This window comes from Neolamprologus multifasciatus, chromosome 1 (genome assembly GCF_963576455.1).
Source record: "Neolamprologus multifasciatus chromosome 1, fNeoMul1.2, whole genome shotgun sequence".
In the NCBI taxonomy this organism is placed as follows: Eukaryota; Metazoa; Chordata; class Actinopteri; order Cichliformes; family Cichlidae; genus Neolamprologus; species Neolamprologus multifasciatus.
The window spans coordinates 36475751-36499158 of NC_140439.1; the positions used below are offsets into that span (position 1 = coordinate 36475751).

A 23408-nucleotide genomic window follows, 5' to 3' on the forward strand; every position below is an offset into this window, starting at 1 on the left:
GTCTCTGTAGCACATCAACATCAATGCTCCAGTGAAACAGGTAAAAAAATAAAGAATAAGCGAGAAAGTTAAAAGACCACAGAAAAAGATACAATAAAGATAAATTGAGCAAAGCAGAAATGGTGCTTAAATTGGGATACTAAAGCTCCTTATGTGTCTGACAAGTTCTGTGATTAACAAAATCTTTGAGCTAGCCAACAGGGAGCAGCTACCTTACAACACGCAAAGAACTGACAGCACTGAATAAATCTCTATGATGACTCCAAGAATGCATGCGGTGTTAAACAGGGAGTAGTGTTAATGTTTTAGAGTTGAATTTTAAAGTATTCACTTCCTGCGTATATACAGTATATCACCCTTCCCTCGGGAAACTCCAGATCCTCCAACACTTAAAACCGAGGACAGCAAATGATTCATAATTTAAGTGTATTCTCTGTTTTCCTTTCATATTTAGCAGATCCTGCACATTTTATAGCAAAAAGACATGTCTCTAAAAGCATTTTGAGAGGAAAAAAGAACACAGTGCCATAAATGTTATGCACAAACTCTTCTGCTGTTCGTCTTGGCAGTTTTATCTGCAGGGAATTATTGCTGTAATAGCTCCGACATGGGTGTCATAACTGTTTCTGTTTAGTTGCCTTCTATTTTATTTTCAGATCTCTGTTTGTCACGACATATGGTTGAATAGTCCAAAAAATTACCTCCTACCTCTTTTTCCTAATCACATTACCTTGATCTCAGTGCAAAACATCAAGGTGACAGGGAATCTATAAGTTGTACCTTGGGAAAAGAGAAGGGTGCTGTGCAGAGAATCCAACAGCAATTACAATAGAATCTTTAGAAATATAAATTTGGAGCTCGTTCAGAATATTTTTATGCCCATCTTTGATGCAGTCAAAGGTGCTTGCAAAGAAAAGCGTCTGGACTTCTTTTAGTTACTTGAAGACGTTTCACCTCTCATCCGAGAAGCTTCTTCAGTTCTAAGGTCAAATGGTGGAGAGTCCCAGATTTAAACCTAGTGGGAGTTTCCCCCCACAGAGGGACAAAAGGACCCCCTGATGATCCTCTAATCGCCTGAGCCAAGGTGTGAAACTGGGTGTGGGTCCCAATCAGCCAGAGTTTCGGGTGAGTTCATTGTGAAACCTGGCCCCACCTTATCATGTGAATTCCTGAGGTCAGATGGCCCAGGATGTGAGTGGGCGTTAAGGCGTCTGGGAAGGGAACTCAAAACTGGATTATAGATGGCAGAGAGTTGGTGTCGTAAACCACCGCCTCTGTTCAAAGATGGTCGCTCACAGTGGACATAGATGCTTCTTTCACTCCTCTTTCAAACCATCTGTCCTCTCTGTCCAAAATGTGAACATTGGCATCCTCGAAAGAGTGTCCTTTATCCTTAAGATGCAGATGGACAGCTGAGTCTTGTCCTGTGGAGGTGGCTCTTCTGTGTTGTGCCATGCGCTTGTGAAGTGGCTGTTTGGTCTCTCCAATGTAGAGACCAAACAGCCACTTCACAAGTGCAACTCTCTGCCATCTATAATCCAGTTTTGAGTTCCCTTCCCAGACGCCTTAACGCCCACTCACATCCTGGGCCATCTGACCTCAGGAATTCGCATGATAAGGTGGGGCCAGGTTTCACAATGAACTCACCCAAAACTCTGGCTGATTGGGACCCACACCCAGTTTCACACCTTGACTCAGGCAATTAGAGGATCATCAGGGGGTCCTTTTGTCCCTCTGTGGGGGGAAACTCCCACTAGGTTTATATCTGGGACTCTCCACCATTTGACCTAAGAACTGAAGAAGCTTCTCCGATGAGAGGTGAAACGTCTTCAAGTAACTTAAAGAAGTCCAGACGCTTTTCTTTGCAAGCTCCTTTGACTACGATGACCTGGATGACTGAGAACCTTCACAGACCATCTTTGATGCAGTCCAGTTTATTTGCCAAGTTTAAAAGGTTTGGAGAAATTATCTCTCTTTCAAAAGATACTCCAAACACACAGGCACACAGATGATGTGCAATCAAAAAGTCCTGTTACTGTGACTGTAACAAAAGAAATCCTTATTAAAATTCCCTCTTTGTTCTTAAAGGTCTAAAGTCTTTTGAAACCATACACCACCCTTGGAATTTCTGCTACGTTTGCATCGATCCTGAAGTCCTATTTGGACTTACATGTGTCTTTTCAGTTTCTTTTCATTGATCTCAAGCTTGCACGGAAACATTAACTTTGGTATCAAACTGACCTGCCTTTCATATTATGACTCATACATTTGTTGTCAGAAGTTTACGTCCATTCATCGTGGGCATCAATGTCATGGTGATGTGGGGCTAATTTTAATCTCTTTGAACTCTTCTTTTTCCAAGGTGGAATGATTTTATAGCATACATCTTTAATGAGTTGCACAAGTTTGGGGAATTTATTTGGGATTTTCAACAATGGGAAAGTCCATGGAACTCAGTGAAGGTTAGGAACTGTAGATTTATACAAGTCGGGAAGGTTTCTTTGAGTCATTTCTAAACAACTGCGGATTCCAAGATTATAATCTCAAACAACTGTTCAACAGTACAAATTTTTTGGGATGTGTCACTACTTTGCCAATATATGGACGAAAACCATAACTGTCAGCCTCAGAGGAAAGGAAAATGGTTCGGATGTTCAGGAACAACCCAGAAGCCACTGAGGCTCAAGCCTGCCATGGTCTGAAAACTGCTGGAAGGTTTCACCAAGTTTTCAGCGACCCACATGGACAACCAAATGCCTGTACATATTCTACCAAGAAGAGGGGTCAAATATCCAGGCAGAATTATCTCAATAGCTTGCTTGTAGCTACAAAAAGCATGTGGTTGAGGCCTGTCTTCCTAAAGGCCATTTAACCAAAGATTAGTGTTGGTGTATGTACATATTTGAGCCTGTATGTATACTTTTGTCCCATTTTATACGTAAGTACATCCAATTTTTGTTTTCTTAAAGTCATTTAAGATGCATCCTGAACAATTATTTCACCCTGGAAAAAGAAAAGTTCAAAGAAATCACCAAATAGTCCCAAATAGCCGTGACGTTCCTGCCCAGTGTATGTAAACCTTTATTGTAACTTAGTCTAAAGAGCTTAGAAAGAAAGCGACTTAGACTGCCATGACCTGGATAACTGAGAACCTACGGAGACATCTTATGATTTCTTGTTCCCTGAAAGTCTTTAGTGCATGAGTCCATGTCCAAGCCCAAAGAATTCCATTTCAGATTAGCAGCATGATGGCATTTCTTCCCCAGAACCCACTGGGTGTTTTTGTGTTTTGTTTTTTCACCCCACCATGAATGTCTAGTCAAGGGTCAGACTGTCAGGCCTACAGAGCATTTAAAACACATTTTTTGTTGTTGTTTTTTAATTCACATTGGAGGGGTCAGTGTTTTGATAGACCGTAGGATATCTAGCCTGCCGTTTGGTCACTACGAGGCTTCCAGGGCGTGACCCACACATGTTGGGAGTGCTGGGTTCTCCGTATATGGACGTTTTTTGTGTTTTCTATTTCTTTGAACGCTGCTGAAGGCTCTTAGCAGTAAACATGCACACTGTACACCAAAAAATTCACCTTTTTCAAAACACAAAAGCAACAACAAACACATTGCTAAACTGCTTTTGAGAGCATTTGCCTAATGGCATCTGAGATTTGTTCCACCACCCCGGTATCAACCACTTCCACTTTAAAGAGGTTACGCAAAAGCTGATATTTTTTAAAGAAAAAGAGAACTTGCTGGGCACAGGCTTCCCACTTTCTTTCCTGTGGTTATTTTCAACATTACGCTTTTTGTCCCCCAGTAAAAGACCACCGTAGTCATTTTAAATCTGTCCTTTGAACCTTTAACTTCCCACACACTTTTGCTGACTGTTTGGATGCAATGGCGTATTGATCTAAGTTTCTTCACACTTCCACTCCTGTGGTCTTCTCTTCCTCCCACCTGTCCTCCCTGCCTCACTCATTCTCAGTGTCAGCAGTACCGTGAGAGCACATCGGTCCTGGAGAACCAGCCAGCGGGGACGTTTGTTCTGCAGGTTCACGCTGTGGATGCTGACGAAGGCTCCAATGGCAGGGTCACATACGGCTTCATGCACAAAGACTCTACTGTGCCTGCATTTAGTATACACCCAGAAACCGGTACGGAAACACACAAGCACTCGTGTGCACACGCATACACATGCAGAACAACACATATGCTTTTATCCCACGTGGGTAATATTTTACAACATGTTCCTTTCAGTCTGTCAGTCTGTGGTCGATATTGTGCAGGGAATAAACGGGAAAAGTGCTGGACACGAGCCACTTTGGGTTTTTGATTATTAAGCTTATTTCAGGCATATTTCAGCTTGATTCATTATATATAAAAAATAGTATCTGCAGATTGGACTGAATTGTTATGCAGCTTTACCTGTTGTTGAGCTAAAAGTTATCGTGCATTAATATGTTTATATATTATGGAGCTTTTTATTCAGTAGCAACAGTAGAGCATGAGATATTGTAAACGGCATTGCTAAAAATCATTTCTAAAATAAATAATAAAGACAATTCTCTTTGGACTTGACGATAACTACTCTTGAAAAAGTCTAATTTTCTTTCATAATGTGCCTCTCATCTCCCCTACTGTGTTTAAAGTTTAGCTTCGAGGCAGGCAGAGGCAATCATTTTATCGTTAAATTACAAGTACTCTGGGGGACACGAGACCTAGCAGTGTTTGCTATAATTCAGCTATCTGATCGACCTTGTTATCTCTGTCTTTCTAGGAGTAATTGTGACGGCCAGGAAATTTGACCGCGAACGGCAAAGGGAGTACGCGGTGACAGTGACTGCCACTGACCAGGCGGCTGACCCGCTGATTGGCATTTGTCAGCTGAACATTCTCATTCTGGACCAGAATGACAACAGTCCCAAGTTTGAGAACCTCAGATACGAGTGTCAGTATATTAGCTCGACCTGCTGCATCGCAGGATAAAGCACATGCATATAGATTTAAAACATTCTCCCTATTTTGACAAGAAAACTGACGCTAATGAGCTAACAGTGTTGGTGTTAGTTTTCCTATGATGGCAGGATTTTTAGTATTACAGAGATACTGCTACTCAGAATTGGAGCTCTTTACTAATTGCTCATGTATTCAGTTTTTCATGTCACTGGGGAATTTCTTTTGTCTTTGTTTTCTGCTTTCTGTTGTTGGTTGTTTAAGCTTCATATTTGTTGTCAAATTGCTGAATCCCTTTCTTAATTAGTTTTGTTTACTAAAGTTTGTCTACAGTTTTTATTGTTTTTTTTTTGTTTATTGTTTCAAGTTCGAGTTTCTCTCTTGCCTTTGTGCTGACGGATGCAATATCAAAGACTACAAATTAAGGTCTCTTGAGCCACTGAATTGCAAAGCACTCTTCTTCTTCTTCTCCTACAGACTTCCTCCGTGAGGATACTATGATTGGAACTAGTTTCTTACGGGTGGCGGCTCACGACGATGACTTTGGGACCAATGCAGCCATCACATACTCCATGTCTAATGAGCAGCCAGAGTACCTAAGGGTCAACCCACTGACAGGCTGGGTGTACGTTAACCAACCCATCTCGCAGGTACACTTTAGCTATGTTCTGGATACCATTTGCTCTTTTTCAAAAGACTTAACTCGTACAGTTTTCCATTCCTATGGAAGTCCATAATGAGATTCCAGATGCATAGCAAACACATGAATAACCTATGCAGCTACTTATCTTGCAGGATTCCTTGGAGCTTCAAGCTCAAGCTATTCTAAATGATAGAAATTGTGAGACTTCCTTTAATAATTCTACTGGAGAACTATAAAAAAAGCAGCAGAGAACTTCAGATTTTAACGAAACTAAGCTACTTCTCCCAGTATCCAAGTACATTTGCATTCCAGCCCTTTATTTGTTGACCGTGAGGGGACAGAAGTCCTGTGGCCAGCAGCAGACCGCAGCCCGCGAATGTGATAATGTCTTCACTAAGGCCTTTTTCTTTGCCTGCAGGAGAATTTCTGTTATTTCTCTCACTTCACTGCTTCTGCCTGCTTCACTGCCAACAAGAAAAACAATCTTGGTGGGAACATGAACAAGCAATAGAGGAAATTGCCACGTAGCCTGTGCAAAACAAGTCTGCACCTCAGATGAGTGCTGTAGTGATAAAAGCCCCAAAATCAGCGGCGCACCATCTTCCAGTGCCAAGACGAATGAATGTTTGTAACCTCTGCACCTTGCATCTTATACTCACCTCTGGATCCAAGCCAGTATTTTTGGTTTCACTGGCTTGTTCGCCAGAACATGGCCCTGTTTGAATATATAAACATTTTTTTTCCTACTAATGAGTACAAATGAACAGATCCAGGCGATGCCTACATGCTTACTTCTTCATCCTTTGCCAGCATGACAGCCTCAGTGTCTTAATTGCTGAGAGCAAAGATTGAAATAAAAAGTGTTTTTTTTGTAACTGCAATAAATATTGCTATTGGAAAAGCTTTTATTTCACTCAGAATTATGAAATTTCTTTGAAGTATTACAACTTGCCCATAACATCCACTTGGTTCATAAACCACGAGGCTCTGGACAAAACTTCCCCAAATAACGACAGCTCATTCACACTGTGGTTACAGAGTATTGTTACGTTTTTTTCTCTTTACTTACCAGAACAGATCATTTCCTCTGATTGCAGTGGATAAAGCTAATTGCTCTTGTAAGGGTTGCAAAACTCCATTCCCCTCCGTTGCTCGACAATGAGCCATGCCCTTCAATCAATACACTTATCTTTAAGTATGTTTACCCGAATGCAGCTTACCGTCGATTTCATCCTGCGCTGAAGTGTGCAAAATGGATTGGCTGCTGAAATCAGTTTGATCTAGTTTCACATTGTTCTTCCGTCTGTAAGGAAGCCACAATTACGCACCCCTCGGTCACACTGAATGCAACATCTTGTGACTTTCTCTCCCCCTTCTCGTCTTTTTGCCCGTGTGGACTTCTTTCCACAGAGGACCTACATTACCAGAGACATTGTGGCTACAGATGGGGGAAACAGGAGCAGCTCAGTGGAGCTGGCTGTTACCATCACCAATGTGAAGAACCAGCCTCCACAGTGGGAAAAAGACAACTACGACGTAGTCATACCAGAAAACACCGTCCGGGACACACCCATCGTGGTACGTTGCTCCGGGGTTGCACAGAAACATGTGGGTTTGAATTCAGTTCAGTGCAAATTTATTTATACATTAGCAATTCTCACCGGTTCCTTAGGGGCTCTCTATATGTAAGGTAAAGATGAAGAGGTGAAGAGAAGCTAATATAGGAGAAACATGATCTCTCTTTCTAGTCTCTGGTACAGCACAACAGATAAATCGGAGAAGTGCGCTCTGCTCTGTGTGAATAAAGCTGAATGGATGAATGAATGCCCTTGATTTCTTGAGATATGAATGTGTGTAGCTGTGTCATGCACATCCTACAAAAGACAACTTGAATGAAAAAATATATGTTAAAGAGATGGTTGTCTTAATTTGTGGTGAAAGAATGCACCAAAATAAACAGTTGCAGCATTAAACTTGAGAGAGATTTAATGAATGAAGCTATAACCAGACGTACAATATGCAAAATAAATTAGTTGATACTGTGTAATCTAATCATGAAAAAGTAATGGACTGGCTTTTATATAGTTTTATAGTTTTCTACTCTTACTGAATAATAAAAGCACTTTCTATTACTCGCTTTATCACACATGTATTCATACTGTGTGAGCTTTTATGAGCTTTTATTCTGTTCCTCTAAACACACACAGACACACACACACTTGCACATGCAGAACGGAGGAGTCAGGCTTTGAACCACCAACCTTTTGATTGGTGTTGCTTTGTGATAGTGTGCGCTCTTCCTCCAGAGCACACAAACAGATTAGATATCAGTACTTACACAGTATGTTTATATATATATATGAATTGTGTTTATGTCAAGTACATGTATGTAAAAGATGCACTTGACATGCCATGAATCCCTATTTATACGTTAATAATTTTATTTTTTTTTGTTTGAAGGAATACTTACAAAAACTTTTTTTGTTTTAAACTCATCTAGTGTCTAATTGGCAGTCTGGCTTTTCCTGCTCGTTTTTCGGGGGCAATTATCACATGTATAATGCTCGTGTACAGATTCTTTCTGTACACAAAGCCCTGCTACACTGTAATCCATTTTTCATGGTAACAAATTTTTTTTTCAAAAAGTTTTCGTGGGGATTTTCTCAGCGGGCTTTTTACTTTGGTCTTCAATAATAAAGGAGTTATGTGGAAATGCTGCTTTTATGCACAAGTAGAAACTGGAGAAACTGGAGAAAAAAAGGCCCAGTTTTAGTAAAAATAAAGATTAAAGATTGCACAGACTATGAAACAACATTAAAAAAAATCTTTGTTTGGCATCGTGGCATCAAGCTTAAAAACATATTATGCAAAGTTTGTGGATTATTGCTGACCAAAGATGTTTGTTGCATGTTAATCCTGATGTTATCCCTTCCTAAACGTGTCTGAAGAGAAGAGCAGAGGCTCGTTTTGTGTCCGTCTTCCCTCACAATCTTTTCACAGCTTTGATGTGTTTAAAAGGCATTCAGTCGGTCTTAATGGCGAGCAACAACAAAAGAGTGTAACTGTGTAGGAAGTGTGTGGGATGCCAGTGGAGCTACAGGTTTAGGAACCGCAGCTACAGAAAAATGCAGACATTCAAAAGACCCTTAAATCTGTTGATTCATTGCTTGTGTGGTTCAGATGTATCCTGTCAACAGCACTTTGTTATTTATGGACACGGCTTTTCATGCCATTAACAGTATTTTCTAAGAGTCTCTTGAAAGCAGTTTAATCCATTAAAGTTTATGATGAATATTCAAACTCAAAGGGTCGAAATAAAAAGACGCGGGAGAATACTTTATACAGCGCTGTGTGTTTAATTGTGTTTGTTCGAGATGCTGATAAAGGGAAGCACACAGAGCGCGGTCCCTGCGGTATGGAGCATAAATTGAGATGGCAGATCAGTGTTGATTTGACCGTTGAGCGAAGATAAAATGACTCTCGTGGGTTGTTAAATCTCTGCCATGGACATTTTGAGTTTTTATGTCCTAAATCGGGACATATAGTAGCCAGACATGTTTGCTAGTTCCGCATGCCTCGCAGGGTGTCTCATTATTGTAGCTGCCATGCTCTGCAGGTTGAATGGATACAGCTAGGTCACCCATAGGCAAGCCGCATCGTGCCCGAAATGGCATTTTTGATTTTAATTGGGGTGTGTGTGGCATCAGCTTTGAATAGTTTCTCCTTAATTAGTTTATGGAGAAAGCAGAATGAAGAGCAGAGAGTGTTTCCCTTTCATCCCACAACATTTCAGCGGGTTGTTGTCTAGTGTAACAGTTTGAGACTTTCTATTATTTTAGTGTTCATTATTATGGGCTGTGAAATGCTTTTTTCCCATTTGGGCAGATCGTTTTCCCCCTATTTGTAATGCACACTTCAATTGGAGCTCAGCAGTAGCTCTTTACACTTCCCTTCCTGTCCTGAGGGTCACCGCTGGAATTTAGCATTTTTCCAGCTCTCAGAGTTCATAATTGGAAACATGTAAAAAATTGCCAAATGCAAATTGCTGTTGGTTTTCTGGATTTTTGTGCTGTGGGTCATCTCTCAGGTAGAATTGTTATGGGTGACTTCCAAATATGAGAAAATGAGAACGACACGTGGAGGCAAATAAACCCAAACCTTGTTGTGGGTATTAAATGTGAATTCAGTCGTTTATTTGGTAAGACTCGTTTATAGTGACACTTTATCTAATGGGAACAAGGAGAAAAAAAGAAGTTCATTAAATAATTTATTATGCAGTTTATTGAGTTTTCTGAGGAACCACTAGTGGACTTTGACCATTTCAAAGACGTCTTCCCAGACATGGATGAAGGCTACACTAAACTTCCTTCTGTGGAGATTTTAATATTTATTGTTTCCCTCTTTTCTTATCTTTGTTCCAAAAAGACCATCAAAGCCACTTCACCTCTTGGAGATCCCAGAGTAACGTATAATTTGGAGGATGGCATGGTCCCAGAGACCAACATGCCAGTTCGTTTTTACTTGACCCCCAACCGAGAAGATGGTTCGGCATCTATCCTGGTGGCAGAGCCCCTGGACTATGAGACCACCAAGAACTTCATGCTGAGGGTTCGAGCTCAGAATGTTGCTGCTGTGCCACTGGCTGCCTTCACGACGGTCTATGTCAATGTCACTGGTAAGCCCTCTTTTATTCACGCTTTCTTTTTGTAATTTAGAATCTGCAAATGTAACATGTTTCATTTGATATCTCATGGAAATTGTCACAACAGTCGGCCTGTGGAATAATTTAGCCTTCCATGTGTCACATTTTATTTATTAAAACTTACTGTTTTATTTTTTTTATTTTTTTATTTTTTTATTTTTTTTAACTTACTGTTTTAACAATAGATGCCTTTAATAAATGCCCGTTAAGTGAACAGTAAACGTAAGCAAAACAATGTTGTTAAAACATGGTATAATTAAAGGTGCAAGGACAATGTCACAAAGATGCATTAAATCAGAAGCAGGTAAGAATTTAGGAATGAATTTCTGTTCTGTGACAAAACAAAAAAATGCCAGTCGAGTCGTTTTTTTGGTCGGGCTGCGTAAAATAAGCTCCAAACAGAATTAATTTCTCGAGTTTTCGAGATATAGAAAAATAAAATCAAGAAAATACTTGATAATAAGCATCTTTATGCATCTTTGGGAAATAAGTCCAAAAGTATCTTCTTTTATAACTTGCCATCAACACAACTGATAACATCACTAGTAATTTCATCAGTTATTAGTTACACAGTCATTTGTTTGCAATAAAATAACTTAAGTTGAATTTAAGATCGTGTATGATACCATTTAAATATCACACAGTTAGGTAATGGTATACTATACTCCTCACAGTACAGTGGTCAATGAGACATTCGGTGGCTTCTAACTTGATAACTTGTAAATGCAGATAGATTCTCAGCACAGTCTTTGTTTTTAAAATCATGTCAATGTAGATTTTGTCTGTCATGGGCTGGGTCATGTGACCCAGTGTTTGAGTTTTATGTATTTTTGTATCCATTTTTGAACTAGTTAATTTCTAGGTGGCTATTTAGTCCTTTATTTCTTAGTTCTTTCTGTCATCTCCGTGATTCGTGCGTCTACTTGTCATGTTTCATGTCTGTGTGGTTATGTTAAGTTCATGTCATGATTTATCTTCATGTCTCTGGGTTTCCTGTTTTATTTTGAAAGCGTCTGGTGTTCTTCACTGCATTTAGGTTTACTCTCCCCTGTGCTGTGATTATGTTTCATTCTAGTCAGCTGTGTCCTCACGTGTCTCCACTTCCCCTGATCACCTCATGTGTGTATTTAGTCCTCAGTCTTGCTGTGTTTAGTGTCGCGTCGCCTGTGTTCTCACCTCCATGTTTTCACGGTCAGTCTTTGCAGTGATCATCATAGTCTCTGAGTCTTCTTAGTTTATCACAGTACTAGTTTTCCCAGTTTAGTTATAGTCTAGTTTAGTCACGCTATCCCTGCTGTGTTTGTACACTTTGTCTTCAGCCATAATAAAGGCTCGCTTTCTGTTAAGTTCACTCCCGTCTACTCACTTGTGTACGCACCTGGGTCCATCACACACACCACCGCACGGCCTGTCTCCGCAGACCGTGACACAGTCAGCATTGCGCTTCCAAAAATCCCAATTTGAGTGGTGCAAGGCAGCGACCTCGTTAACGTCAACATTTCATTGTGAATTGTTATCTGACAGTACAAAAAGAAAAAAATAGGATAGAATAGAATAATCCTTTAATTGTCCCACAAAGGGAAATTTGGTTGTAACAGCAGCCAGAAATAATATGTATAAATAATAAATATGTCCATAGGAACAAATGTGTTGCAGAGGGAGGGGAGCGAGTAGCAAACACACATAAACAGCTTGCAGAAGGCCAGCAGTGGCACATAAAGCAATATGGTCATAGAGCAGCACACACCTAGTACTGCACTTACAAATGTCAGAGTTCATGACTACTTTGCCCACACTCTGTGGGCATACAATCAGCACAGAACAACACGAAGGTGATGGTTTGGTCATTTGTTGGTTATATAAGAGTTTTTTATTGTTTTACTTGCTGTCAAAGTGACCTTTTTTATAATTTACCAGAGCCATGATGTTTCTGTTAAACCCAGCAGGATCTTTTAACACTAAAAAAGTGAAGAATGCGGTGTCGCTGCATGACTGTGTTACAATACCAGTCGCACAAACTAAACTGAGGCGGAAACAGGTTGTGTATTCGATAGTGAAAACAGTTAGTTGTAGCTCTACATGCATGTTGCTGATAAAACACGTTTTGTTTTGAGCATTCTCGTCTTCTGTGGTATGCTTTGACTCGGTACAGTAGAAAAGTTCATTGTTCGGATTATTATTGTTGTCTTGTTATTCAGCATTGATCTGTTGTTGTACTGGTCCTTTCTAAATTGAGGCCACAGAAGAAAATAAAACTGAATAGAGATGGCAGGGCAGCCGAAGTCTGCCAATTGAGCTCCAATTTTCCAGTAGAGTTGTTTAAAACTACACAAATCCAAATTATTTGATAGGTTTGTAGCTTAAACCTATTCGCTGGAACGTTGAAGACAATATAATTACACAGCAAAGCAAGACCCAAAGTAGGCAAAGTTCTTCATGTTACTCATGCATGAGGGAGACCTGCCTGGAGCCAAGTGTCGTTCCACCACTTGACCCCCGTCAGACTCTCAGCCAGGTTCCCCATAGCACTCCTTTTATTGTGGTTACATGAATATGCATAGGGTCATTAACATATAACATCTTACATAGGTAAACATGTGAACAAAGGATTGTGTGTGTGTGTGTTTGTGGGGTCAGAGCGTGACCCCATAAATGACTTCCCTAAACCTACTGGTCTGGAAAGTCCACCAGTTCATCTAAACAAAAGGCACTCAGACTAAAACAGATATAGCCACGTTTATCCTACCATAAAACAATAAAACAAGGTACGACCTCCTCCCATGCTCCCAGGATGTAGGTGTGGATTCCAGAACACTCTGGAATCTACACCAAGCCTTTGCAGCCTGCTAAAGATCACACATCCTATCACTACACAATTGATTATACACCTCTAAGCATATATAAGTAGATATTTCTAAGCATAAATGACAATCAACATTGCAAAACCTAACATTCCCCCCTTTTTGACCTTTATGCTAGAAAAGTTCCCAGTTATGATCATCTAATGTCTGACAGTGTCAATGCAAACATTTTTATACACAGCATATGTCAATCACCCTAAATTACTGTAAAAGTACACAGTTTAACAAATGTATTAGCAGTTATCCCATTCCTCATTGATGTCATCCAATGGCAAACTGCATCCAGTTAGTTTTGTTGTTTGTCAACATGGGTCTCAGTTATCTTGAAAGCTGCAGACCTCTTCAGCACTCTAGTTTTATGGCCTCTATCAACCCCCATCACCTCACTTCAGGCCTTCGTCCTGCGAGGGGGATACTTATTATGACTCCTCCATTGTCCATGCTCTGCAGAAAAAACCCTCTGTGGAAAGGGTGCTGGGTCCAGTTATCTTGCTGCTGTTAAGATCCCAGCAGTCTTCAGAGTGTCATCATATGCACAGTACAGTGACACAGCATTAGGTGATGTTCATAGGAAACTGCTGTCATCACCACCATAGCTTCTAGTTCCTGTGCTCTTCACAGAATCATGATGTCATCCTTGGACTCCCCCTGCGCTGTCGATGGAGCTTGGCACGTTCCCCTCATCCTTCAGGTGCCCGTCTGTTGTCCACAATCTCCTCTGTTGGCCTCTGGAAAGCCCCCTTGGCACAGCGCTCATTCCAACGCAGCTTCAGTTCCTTGCTGCGGCTCCGGAATCTGATCTCATGATGGGCCCAAACAGCTCGACCTTTGACCTCAACCACTGCCTGGGCTGTCAGCTATGCCTGGAATGGTTCTTGTTTCTCACTGGGCCTCTGGAGATTTCTCAGGAGATCCCTTTCAGCAATACTCTGACTGCTGCACCTATATTTCCTTGCTAGGAGGAAAAACTTCTATTTGGAGAGCATGTCAACAATCATCAAACCACATTCTTTAGTTCAGTGAACTTCACTTATAGGCCATCAAAGCCTCATCTGAACATGGATGCTCCACTTGCATAGGTTTAATACCCATAAATGAACTGTTAATCACACAACAATAATAAAAAAACATTGTTTCATGTTAATCCTGGACCCCTCCTCTTGACTCATGGACACTCCCATGAGTCAACTCATCAAACCTAGATTCCTGTCTTAAAGAAAAAAGGTTAGCTAGATCATGTCTCAGGCAACAACAGGGTGTCTCCTCTGGAGTAGCTCCATAACCCTGCAATAAAAGATGTTAGTGTGTTTTGCATATTAAGTTTGCTTAACACCCGGCTCTGCCAGGAGCCTGCATACACACCATCATGGCCTGGAAAACAAGATCTGGAAGTGAAATCAAACTTCACACTTGTAAACAATTGTATCATAAGAGTAATAAAGCATTCAACATCAGCAAGACAAGTGTCATGTGCAGGTTTTCTCAAATCAGTAAACTACAATTATTTCCATAATTAGCCTCAGACATGGATCATCCCATGTACTCAGTTAATATTAATGTAATCGGTGACTTCCCTTAAGCAAAGTCACTCCACTCATGTATCACTAGGAGCTCAAAAAACTTATTTGTTTTTCTTATGTCACTTGTCCGCTTCTGCCGAATCCTCTACATGTACTCTTAGAAAAACAAACATTAGCAACACACATTGACCATCCCGGTGGTCAGACGCAGGTCGACAGGTTCCAGAGGTGCTATAAAAGGACCATAAAGTTAACCATCCATAGCTGTGGACAGAAGTGACACTAGTTTTCAACACAGGAAATTTCTCACATGTTATTCACATTGTCAAAGTAACCTTCACATTTTCCCAAAACTCAGTGCAACAGCATCACCACTCATAACCTATAAACACAGTTTTCTTCACACATAAACCCAGAAATCCTGTAGTAGGAAAAAACATCAACCAGCTGTCCTGGTATAAATCACATGATCAAGTCACATGAAGAACTGTAATGCTGTAGAAAAGAAAATGCAAATGTTAGCGCTGCGCAGATGTATACACTCTTTCTCACAGTTTCCTCTGTGAGCAACACAAGGTAGTGAATAACACCCCTGGTAGATGCACAGACACAGAAAGTGGCATTTAAAAGGTTAAATTGTCACGCAACCTCGAATGTTGCTGGCATCTTACTGTACCTTTAAAAAGAAACACACATAGATTCATCTGCACCTTTGTCAGGTGGGGGTTAACTTCGCACAGTCGTGTTACATCAGTAAAGTCTTGTCAGCTTTCACTCATTCATTCATACATTCATTCTTTCTTTGCTGATAGTGGAACCTATCGTCGCATTTAGTTTCCACTCTCAGCAAAATGACGTCATTTCAAAAAGAAAAAGAAGAACTTTAACTCGGATTACCTCGCTGAATCCTTTTTGGGCAGGAACTTACTTTCTAATTGTCCCAGATAAGTGACTTTCTCCCAAGCCCATTTTAATGTGGAGAAGCTCACTTGTAACAATTTTCTCGACGACGTGTCGTACAGCGCTTTCTGTTCTAATCGTGCAGATCTACTCAAACAGAGATTATCGAACAAAACTTTCAGTGCACAGTGAAAGTAACAAAATAAAAAGGCCTTGTTAAGTCATGACACAAGCTCCTCATCTCAGGAGGGTAAATCATACCATTAGCATGATTTATCATACCATCATACTAATTGGCAGGCTCAACTTCACAACAAAAGAAAAATCATCAGCTAGATTCACTCCAAACCAACCATCAGCTGCACAACACACAACATAAGCCAGGTCTGTGCTTTTCACTCAGTTAGGCCACAGACCCATTTTATTCAGTTTTCCTTTTTCCCTTCATCATAAAACATGTGACATGTTGTCATGCACTTCACAAAAGAAGTTTGTTCTGACGTATTCAGAGTTGTGTATCTAGGTACAGGATTCACTCGCACATCAAAACAGGAAACTCAGTGTTTTAGAGTCTCCACTCAACACACAACAAACTCCAACACATCTCATTCACTCGTGCTAGAATTCAGTCACCTTTCCTTAATCTAAGAACAATCAACAAATTTGCATATCAGCTATTAACCCACTAAGTTGGCAGGACAACAGAAATTCATGTTCAAAATGTTATCACAAAAATAGAATTCCCCTCATACAGTAAATTATTTGTGCTGCATCAATCAAGCAGGAAGCATCTCCCAATTCACTATATTAACAACTAAATTTATTGTCTGATTTCTGGGTGATCAAACCAGAATCGTTTTTTTCCACAAAAGTTAAACTGTTGTCCTGCAACCTAGAGAGTCAATTGTCAGCATTGGATAAATTCAGTATTTGATAACAAGTGTCTGTTAAATTCACACTATTTTAACACTGATGAGAGACAACACGCTGATCTTCATTGCATGTGTGTTTGTGTTATTAGGCAGGTTTAATGCATGTCTGTGGAGCTGCATCTCCAGCAGTGCATGTTCTTAAAGCTGCCTTTCCTACACACTTCTCTGCTATTATTTGATCATTTCTTAACTGATGTGCTATGAGTCCACTGGTCTTTGCATCACTTCTCATCACACGAGGTGACTTGGACAAGATGATAAACAGACTCACATGCTCAAGATGTTGTCTAATCTTCATGAGCTCTCTTGTGTTTGTGTTAGTAGGGTTAATGCATGTTTTGCTTGTGTGTGTGATTTTGTATGTTTCTTTTTGCAGTGTTTCAGACTCCTTCACAATTTTCCAACTTAAGCAGTCAGTTTTCTTTTCCCCAGGTTTGCTAACCCCAAGTTTGATTTCCCATATTGAAAACAAAATTCCTATGTGTTCTCACCACTGCTGTCACTCTGTTGTCCTCTCCCACTTCAACAGTCCAATAGCAGGCAGTTCTCCTTCAGCTTTGTCCTGTGTTTCACTGTCTCTTCTTGCCATTTTCTCCAAAGGTGGCAAATGTCAAACTCCAACAGTCTCCTCAGTTCTCCTCAAACGTTCTTTTCACATGCACAGTGAAGTTGCAGCTTGTTGGAAACACAGTGCCATTCATCCAATCAGGCAGGATGATGGGTTTGCTCTTCTTCTCTGATGCTGTTTGTCCACACTGCTGCTGCTTGCTGGGAGTCTTTGCTCGGGAGTTTTTGCTCAGGACTCTGCTGCTGTCTCTTTATCTGCCATGTTATTGCTCTTTGGAGCTGCATTCCTTGTCTTCAGGGAGGAGTGAGAGCTCGCTTGTGAGATTGAGGGACACATGGAGCTGTAAATAAGTTAGCCAGAAACTTGGCCTGAACATTTCCAATGATGTTAAACTATAACTTTCTTCCGACCGCTGCATGTGGAAAATTGATTCAGGTCTGCTTTTCATCTGAAAGTGACAAACTAAGACATTGTCATTATTGTCATCACTGCTTAATCAACACACATCTCTCTCTCTGTTTTTGTGAACTCTCCTTTCTTAAAAGCAGAAAATGAGATAGTAGTTGTTCTTGGCTGATAAACACAAAACCTTTTTCCTATGATTATTTTTCATTTACAATGTAAATTTTGTCTCTTTTGTACTCTTTTTTTTTTTTTTTCTTTACAATAGCTGGTGACCTGCAGAATCACCGCTCTCACAATCAGAGGCAATCACTTTTACACAGCGCACAAACACTGTGACGTCAGACACATTCACACTCACTTTTTTCATCTGCATAAATAAATCATTTGGCCAATGGCATGTGCTATGGTGATCCATAAATATGATCACAAGTTTATTTAATTATTTTTTAACCCAACAAAACAAATAAACAAAAACATGATGCTGATGCTATGAACTCTCTACACACATGAGTCAAGATGCAGGAAAACTGCTCACAGAAACGCTGCACACTCCAGTTATCATAGTTATCATAGTTCTGTTTCCTTCTCTTTGAAGAGTTCTCAGACAGCTCCTGATCTGATAATGTGTAGCTTGATCATCAGCTCAGAAGAGACCACAACGCAACCTCACACAGTGGTTGTGTGCTTTGCCCCACAGTGGCAAAGACTTGCACTTTCATATTCAATTCAGCTTCTCCATCATGTAGTTTTCAGCTGCTTCATACAGGGTTCAGCATATTAGTTGTTTTCATAGGTGTGCTCTATAGCTCAACAATGGCTCATAATAAGACAACAGTCTTTCAAACAGGTCAAGTGCCTCTATGCATATCATCAGTTTAAATGTTTGCCTATTTTACTTCATCAAATATATCATTGTACTGAATTTGAGCAACCCTAAGCTTAATGCAGATTCTTTTAACAATTATCCACCTCAATTAAATCTATGGTCTGGAGCACAGGCTGTTGTCGATCAGGGCAAGCTAAAGAATAAACATTTTGTGTCAGCAAGGGGTGGGGGAAAGCCATTCACCAGAGCATATCTTAAGTGCTGCTGATGTGGGCTGGCCTTCTCCACACGCTCTTCAAGGCTGGTGTGTTTTCTGAAAACTTCTAACATTTGAATCGCTTCCATTTATAAGCCTGCGATTAACCGCATGGCTCAGGTCCGCGTGAAACCCGCGCGACCGTGCTCGCGTGAACCCGAGCAGCTAAGGAGCCGTCGCTCTCTTTTATTTAAATACTTTGCGCTGCCAGGAGCAAAGTCCAGCGTAAACGTCTGTCACCCTCTGACGCACTCTTGGTTGCTTTGGAACCCATGATAACAACAACAGCCGGTGTCACAGACCACGTGTTCTGCTCCGCACCCACTCACACAAACACACTCAAACACAACAACAACAACAACAACAACAACAACACAAAATAGGCCTACTCCGGACTCACACCGGACCGCTCGGGACCCTAACCCAGGCTTTCGGGACCCTAACCCAGTTGTGGGACCCTAACCCAGTCGCGCGACAAAACCCAATGAAGGGACGCTCGGGACACAAACCCAGGGCGATTTCAAAACCGGACACTCACCGGACGCTTGGGCCCTTGGGCGATTTTACCAAAACCTCTTTTTTCGGGACCCTAACCCAGTTCTGGGACCCTAACCCAGTTCTGGGACCCTAACCCAGTTCTGCGGTTATAGAGTCGCTCTCTCAACTTACTCGGCGTTGCTTAGCGTGTAATGTAGCCTCAAATCCCGCCGATCGTCATTCATCGAGGAGAAAAGACAGATAGCCAATCCACCTGCCCGATGACAAATTCTCACGTCTCGGGACTTTACTACAGGAACTTCCTGGCTGACGTCAGTCTTTCAGCGTGTCTCTTCTCCCCTCGGTGAATGTCGACTCCAGGGCTCCGGCTCTCGAAGGACCAATTAATGATAGGTTTGTAGCTTAAACCTATTCGCTGGAACGTTGAAGACAATATAATTACACAGCAAAGCAAGACCCAAAGTAGGCAAAGTTCTTCATGTTACTCATGCATGAGGGAGACCTGCCTGGAGCCAAGTGTCGTTCCACCACTTGACCCCCGTCAGACTCTCAGCCAGGTTCCCCATAGCACTCCTTTTATTGTGGTTACATGAATATGCATAGGGTCATTAACATATAACATCTTACATAGGTAAACATGTGAACAAAGGATTGTGTGTGTGTGTGTTTGTGGGGTCAGAGCGTGACCCCATAAATGACTTCCCTAAACCTACTGGTCTGGAAAGTCCACCAGTTCATCTAAACAAAAGGCACTCAGACTAAAACAGATATAGCCACGTTTATCCTACCATAAAACAATAAAACAAGGTACGACCTCCTCCCATGCTCCCAGGATGTAGGTGTGGATTCCAGAACACTCTGGAATCTACACCAAGCCTTTGCAGCCTGCTAAAGATCACACATCCTATCACTACACAATTGATTATACACCTCTAAGCATATATAAGTAGATATTTCTAAGCATAAATGACAATCAACATTGCAAAACCTAACATTATTTTGAAGAATTCGACAGCTTTTGGGAGTAAGCATAGACATATACAAATATATGCTTAACCCCAGTGCCTTGCTGCCACTGCAGGTCTCACCCTGTCACTTAAAGCTCACATTTTCCAATGAAAGGTCACTCTTCTCTATCATTTTTATTCTGCTATTATTAGTTTGGTCTGTTGCAGTTAATAGTAATGCCCTGCTGACCAGACACGAGCTATGAATTCCCTTGTAACATGCATGCATGAACACACACACATATGCACACATACACATGCTCCATTTCGAACTGGTCTTAATCCAGTAAGAAATAATTAATTCTCACAGTCCCGACTTTCCTCTTCTCTTTTCGCTCACCCCTCCTCCCCCTTATCTGTCTTAATAAGAAAGCTCTTTGACTTCTCCAGAGGCAGTCAGTCTGAGGAAGTGAGGGAGGTCTGTAATGGATTTAAGGCCCCATTTTTAATTCATAGATTAAGACATTTGCTGAGAAGAAAGGAGAAAGAAAAAAGGTATATGAAGCAGCATTAGATTTAATGCTGTTCAAGTCATTTCTGTAATGCTTTTGGTCTTAAATCAGCTGTGTTAAAATCTGGCTTCTGCTGTTGAGGAAAACGTAAGCTGTCGTCCTCCTCACTGGTTCTTGGTACTGCCTGCATTTCAACTTTTGGCTTATAACTTTCTGTCTTTCTTTTTGTTATGGTTCAAGGTAAGTGATGTGGAAAAAAAGCCCAGTTTTTTTGTCCAGTATTGAGCGCTCTAATGCACGCTTTGATCCTCAGTTTGTCCCCAACTGGGGAAAAATAGTTGCGATATCGAAAACTGTGCAAAGACATAATTGCTTGCTGTTACAGTAAATATAATAACTAGCATGATTACGCCGCTTTATGTCCCATTGTGCTAATAATCATCCCTTATGACGATGAGAATTGGTTGAAAGCGGTTACTTTGCAAACCAGTTGTTTCGTTTTTGTTTTTTTAGATTTCATGGCGTCATAATCATGCGAGATTTGCCCGTCTTAAAGCTGCGAGCTTACAGTGAGCTTACAGAGAAACCACAGATGGTTTGGGTAAATTGGCATACTTGACTCGTAATTTGCTTACTTTCAAAGCCCCTCAGACTGCAGCTTGTTTTTCCTTTTCAGCGTTTTGTGTGTTTTGTGTTTCATTGATCCAGTAGGTTGAAGTCAGTCTGTGGTGGACAGTAACAGACAGCTGGTTCATCTAGTCACCTGTCAAAAAATTGCTTGTCCTTTTCCATTTTCCAGATGGTCCTTTGTGAGAAAACACTTGGCACCAAAGGGCAGTCAAACCAAATCATCTGACTGGTTTTTGGGTTTTTTCAGTTTTCATGACTTTATATTATGTTTGCATTATAAAGTGGAAAAGAGCCACTTTGGTGAGATGCTTCAGGTAACAAACCAAAGAGAAATGCACAAGGGTTTCTAATAATCTGATAGAAGTTATCACAGATGCACTTATTTTATTTTATTGATTTATTTTTACAGATGGTTAAAAACAAAGTGACCTTTTTCTCTTCACTTTTGTCTACAGCAGCAGTGCTTTGCAGCAGCCTGTTAATAGCAATGCGAATTGTGGGAAAAAAATCAAGCTAATTACAGAGCAAAATAAAATGAAGTTCTAATTACAAACAGATTGTTTGAAAGTTTGTTGCATGTGGCTCCATGTGACCTGACACTGACATGAAGGCTACTTTATTGTACTGGAGCTAAAGTGGTTCTAACACAAATTCCATTTACAAATGATCAACATTTATAGAACATCTGAGGGTTTTTTTGTTTTATTAAAAAAAGAAGCATATAAGTGTTGGTTTAAAAGATCTTAATTGTACAAATAAATGTAAAGCAACCTGGAGAGGAAGAATATGCTCTGTGCATTTGGTGCTGCCCAGAAACACTGCTGCCAAACTGCAGTCAAACACGAACATGTGGAAAGTAGGAAACGAAAAGTAGTAAAAGAAGCATCTATGTCCACTGTGAGCGACCATCTTTGAACAGAGGCGGTGGTTTATGACACCAACTCTCTGCCATCTATAATCCAGTTTTGAGATCCCTCCCCAGACGCCTTAACGCCCACTCACATCCTGGGCCATCTGACCTCAGGAATTCGCATGATAAGGTGGGGCCAGGTTTCACAATGAGCTCACCCGAAACTCTGGCTGATTGGGACCCACACCCAGTTTCACACCTTGGCTCAGGCGATTAGAGGATCATCAGGGGGTCCTTTTGTCCCTCTGTGGGGGGAAACTCCCACTAGGTTTATATCTGGGACTCTCCACCATTTGACCTTAGAACTGAAGAAGCTTCTCGGATGAGAGGTGAAACGTCTTCAAGCAACTTAAAGAAGTCCAGATGCTTTTCTTTGCAAGCTCCTTTGACTACGATGATCTGGATGACTGAGAACCTTCACAGACATGAAACGAAAAGTATTTCTGCCAGTGAATCACCAGTTGTATAAATATAATTAGAATAAAATTACTGTTGTTTCTTTAGTTGTTTTTGAAGGAGAAAATGAAGCTTAAGTTATTGTAAGGTGAGGATGTCAGAGGTCTGTTGTGCTCATTTCCAGCTCTACATTTCCTTTTTTTGGACTCAAGTAGCTTTGCATGACTTGCTGTACATAATAAACATAGTTTATGTTACACTGAGCGCTGCTGTAGCCCCTCAGTTCATCTTGTTTGAACCAAGATTTTTTTGTTTTGTTTTGTTTTAAACTTCTGTGACTTTTATGCTATATATAGATATTGATATATGTGCGTATGTTTTGGAGGGTGTAGTGTGACAGGACATGGGCATAACATGCAAACGCCACACTGAAAGGAATGTCCTCTGCAGGGTTATACCCAGGGCTGCACATAAGTGGTCTGCAAGTGCGCGTTCACTGTCAAAATAAAAGACGCGCACCAGATGAGAAGTTGCAAGGAGCACGGACATTTGTTCAGAGAAGAAGCAAGCTCTGTAAGCAATTACTTTGGTGTTCCTCCACCGCAAAAGAAGAGCGTATTCCCGGAAATTCCGAGAATATGCGCTTCTTTTGTGGTTCGAACTCCTTCTGACGTTTCTTTTGCGGTGGAGGAACACCAAAGTAATTGCTTACGGAGCTTGCTTCTTCGACATCTTTAAGAGTTCTGAGCAAATGTCCGTCCTCCTCCAGAAAATCTTACGTACGCAAATGCGCGTTGCAACTTCTTATCTGGTGCGCGTCTTTTATTTTGACAGCGAACGCGCACCTGCGGCCCACTTATGTGCAGCCCTGGTTATACCGTCTTTCTTCCTCTGAAGCAGCAGTGCTAATCAGTGTGAAAAGTAAGACTAGCTTGTCGCCTTCAGAAAGCCCA

The 23408-nt window shown here is 40.9% G+C and overlaps 1 protein-coding gene and 1 long non-coding RNA gene across 4 annotated transcripts in view; both read left to right on the forward strand.

The window, feature by feature from the left end:
* The window catches only part of LOC146526191 (neural-cadherin-like), a 381462-nt gene that overhangs the window by 151190 nt on the left and 206864 nt on the right, over window positions 1-23408 (forward strand). For all 3 annotated transcript variants that reach the window (XM_085183449.1, XM_085183576.1, XM_085183527.1), the window contains exons 9-13: window positions 3982-4150; window positions 4774-4944; window positions 5427-5599; window positions 7003-7170; window positions 10018-10267. In XM_085183449.1, the coding sequence (XP_085039575.1) occupies window positions 3982-4150; window positions 4774-4944; window positions 5427-5599; window positions 7003-7170; window positions 10018-10267 (931 nt within the window). The remainder of the gene's footprint in view (window positions 1-3981; window positions 4151-4773; window positions 4945-5426; window positions 5600-7002; window positions 7171-10017; window positions 10268-23408) is intronic.
* Window positions 10274-22485, forward strand: LOC146526196 (uncharacterized). The gene is made up of 2 exons (XR_014869327.1): window positions 10274-12645; window positions 20066-22485. It is a non-coding gene; the product is annotated as an uncharacterized LOC146526196 (long non-coding RNA).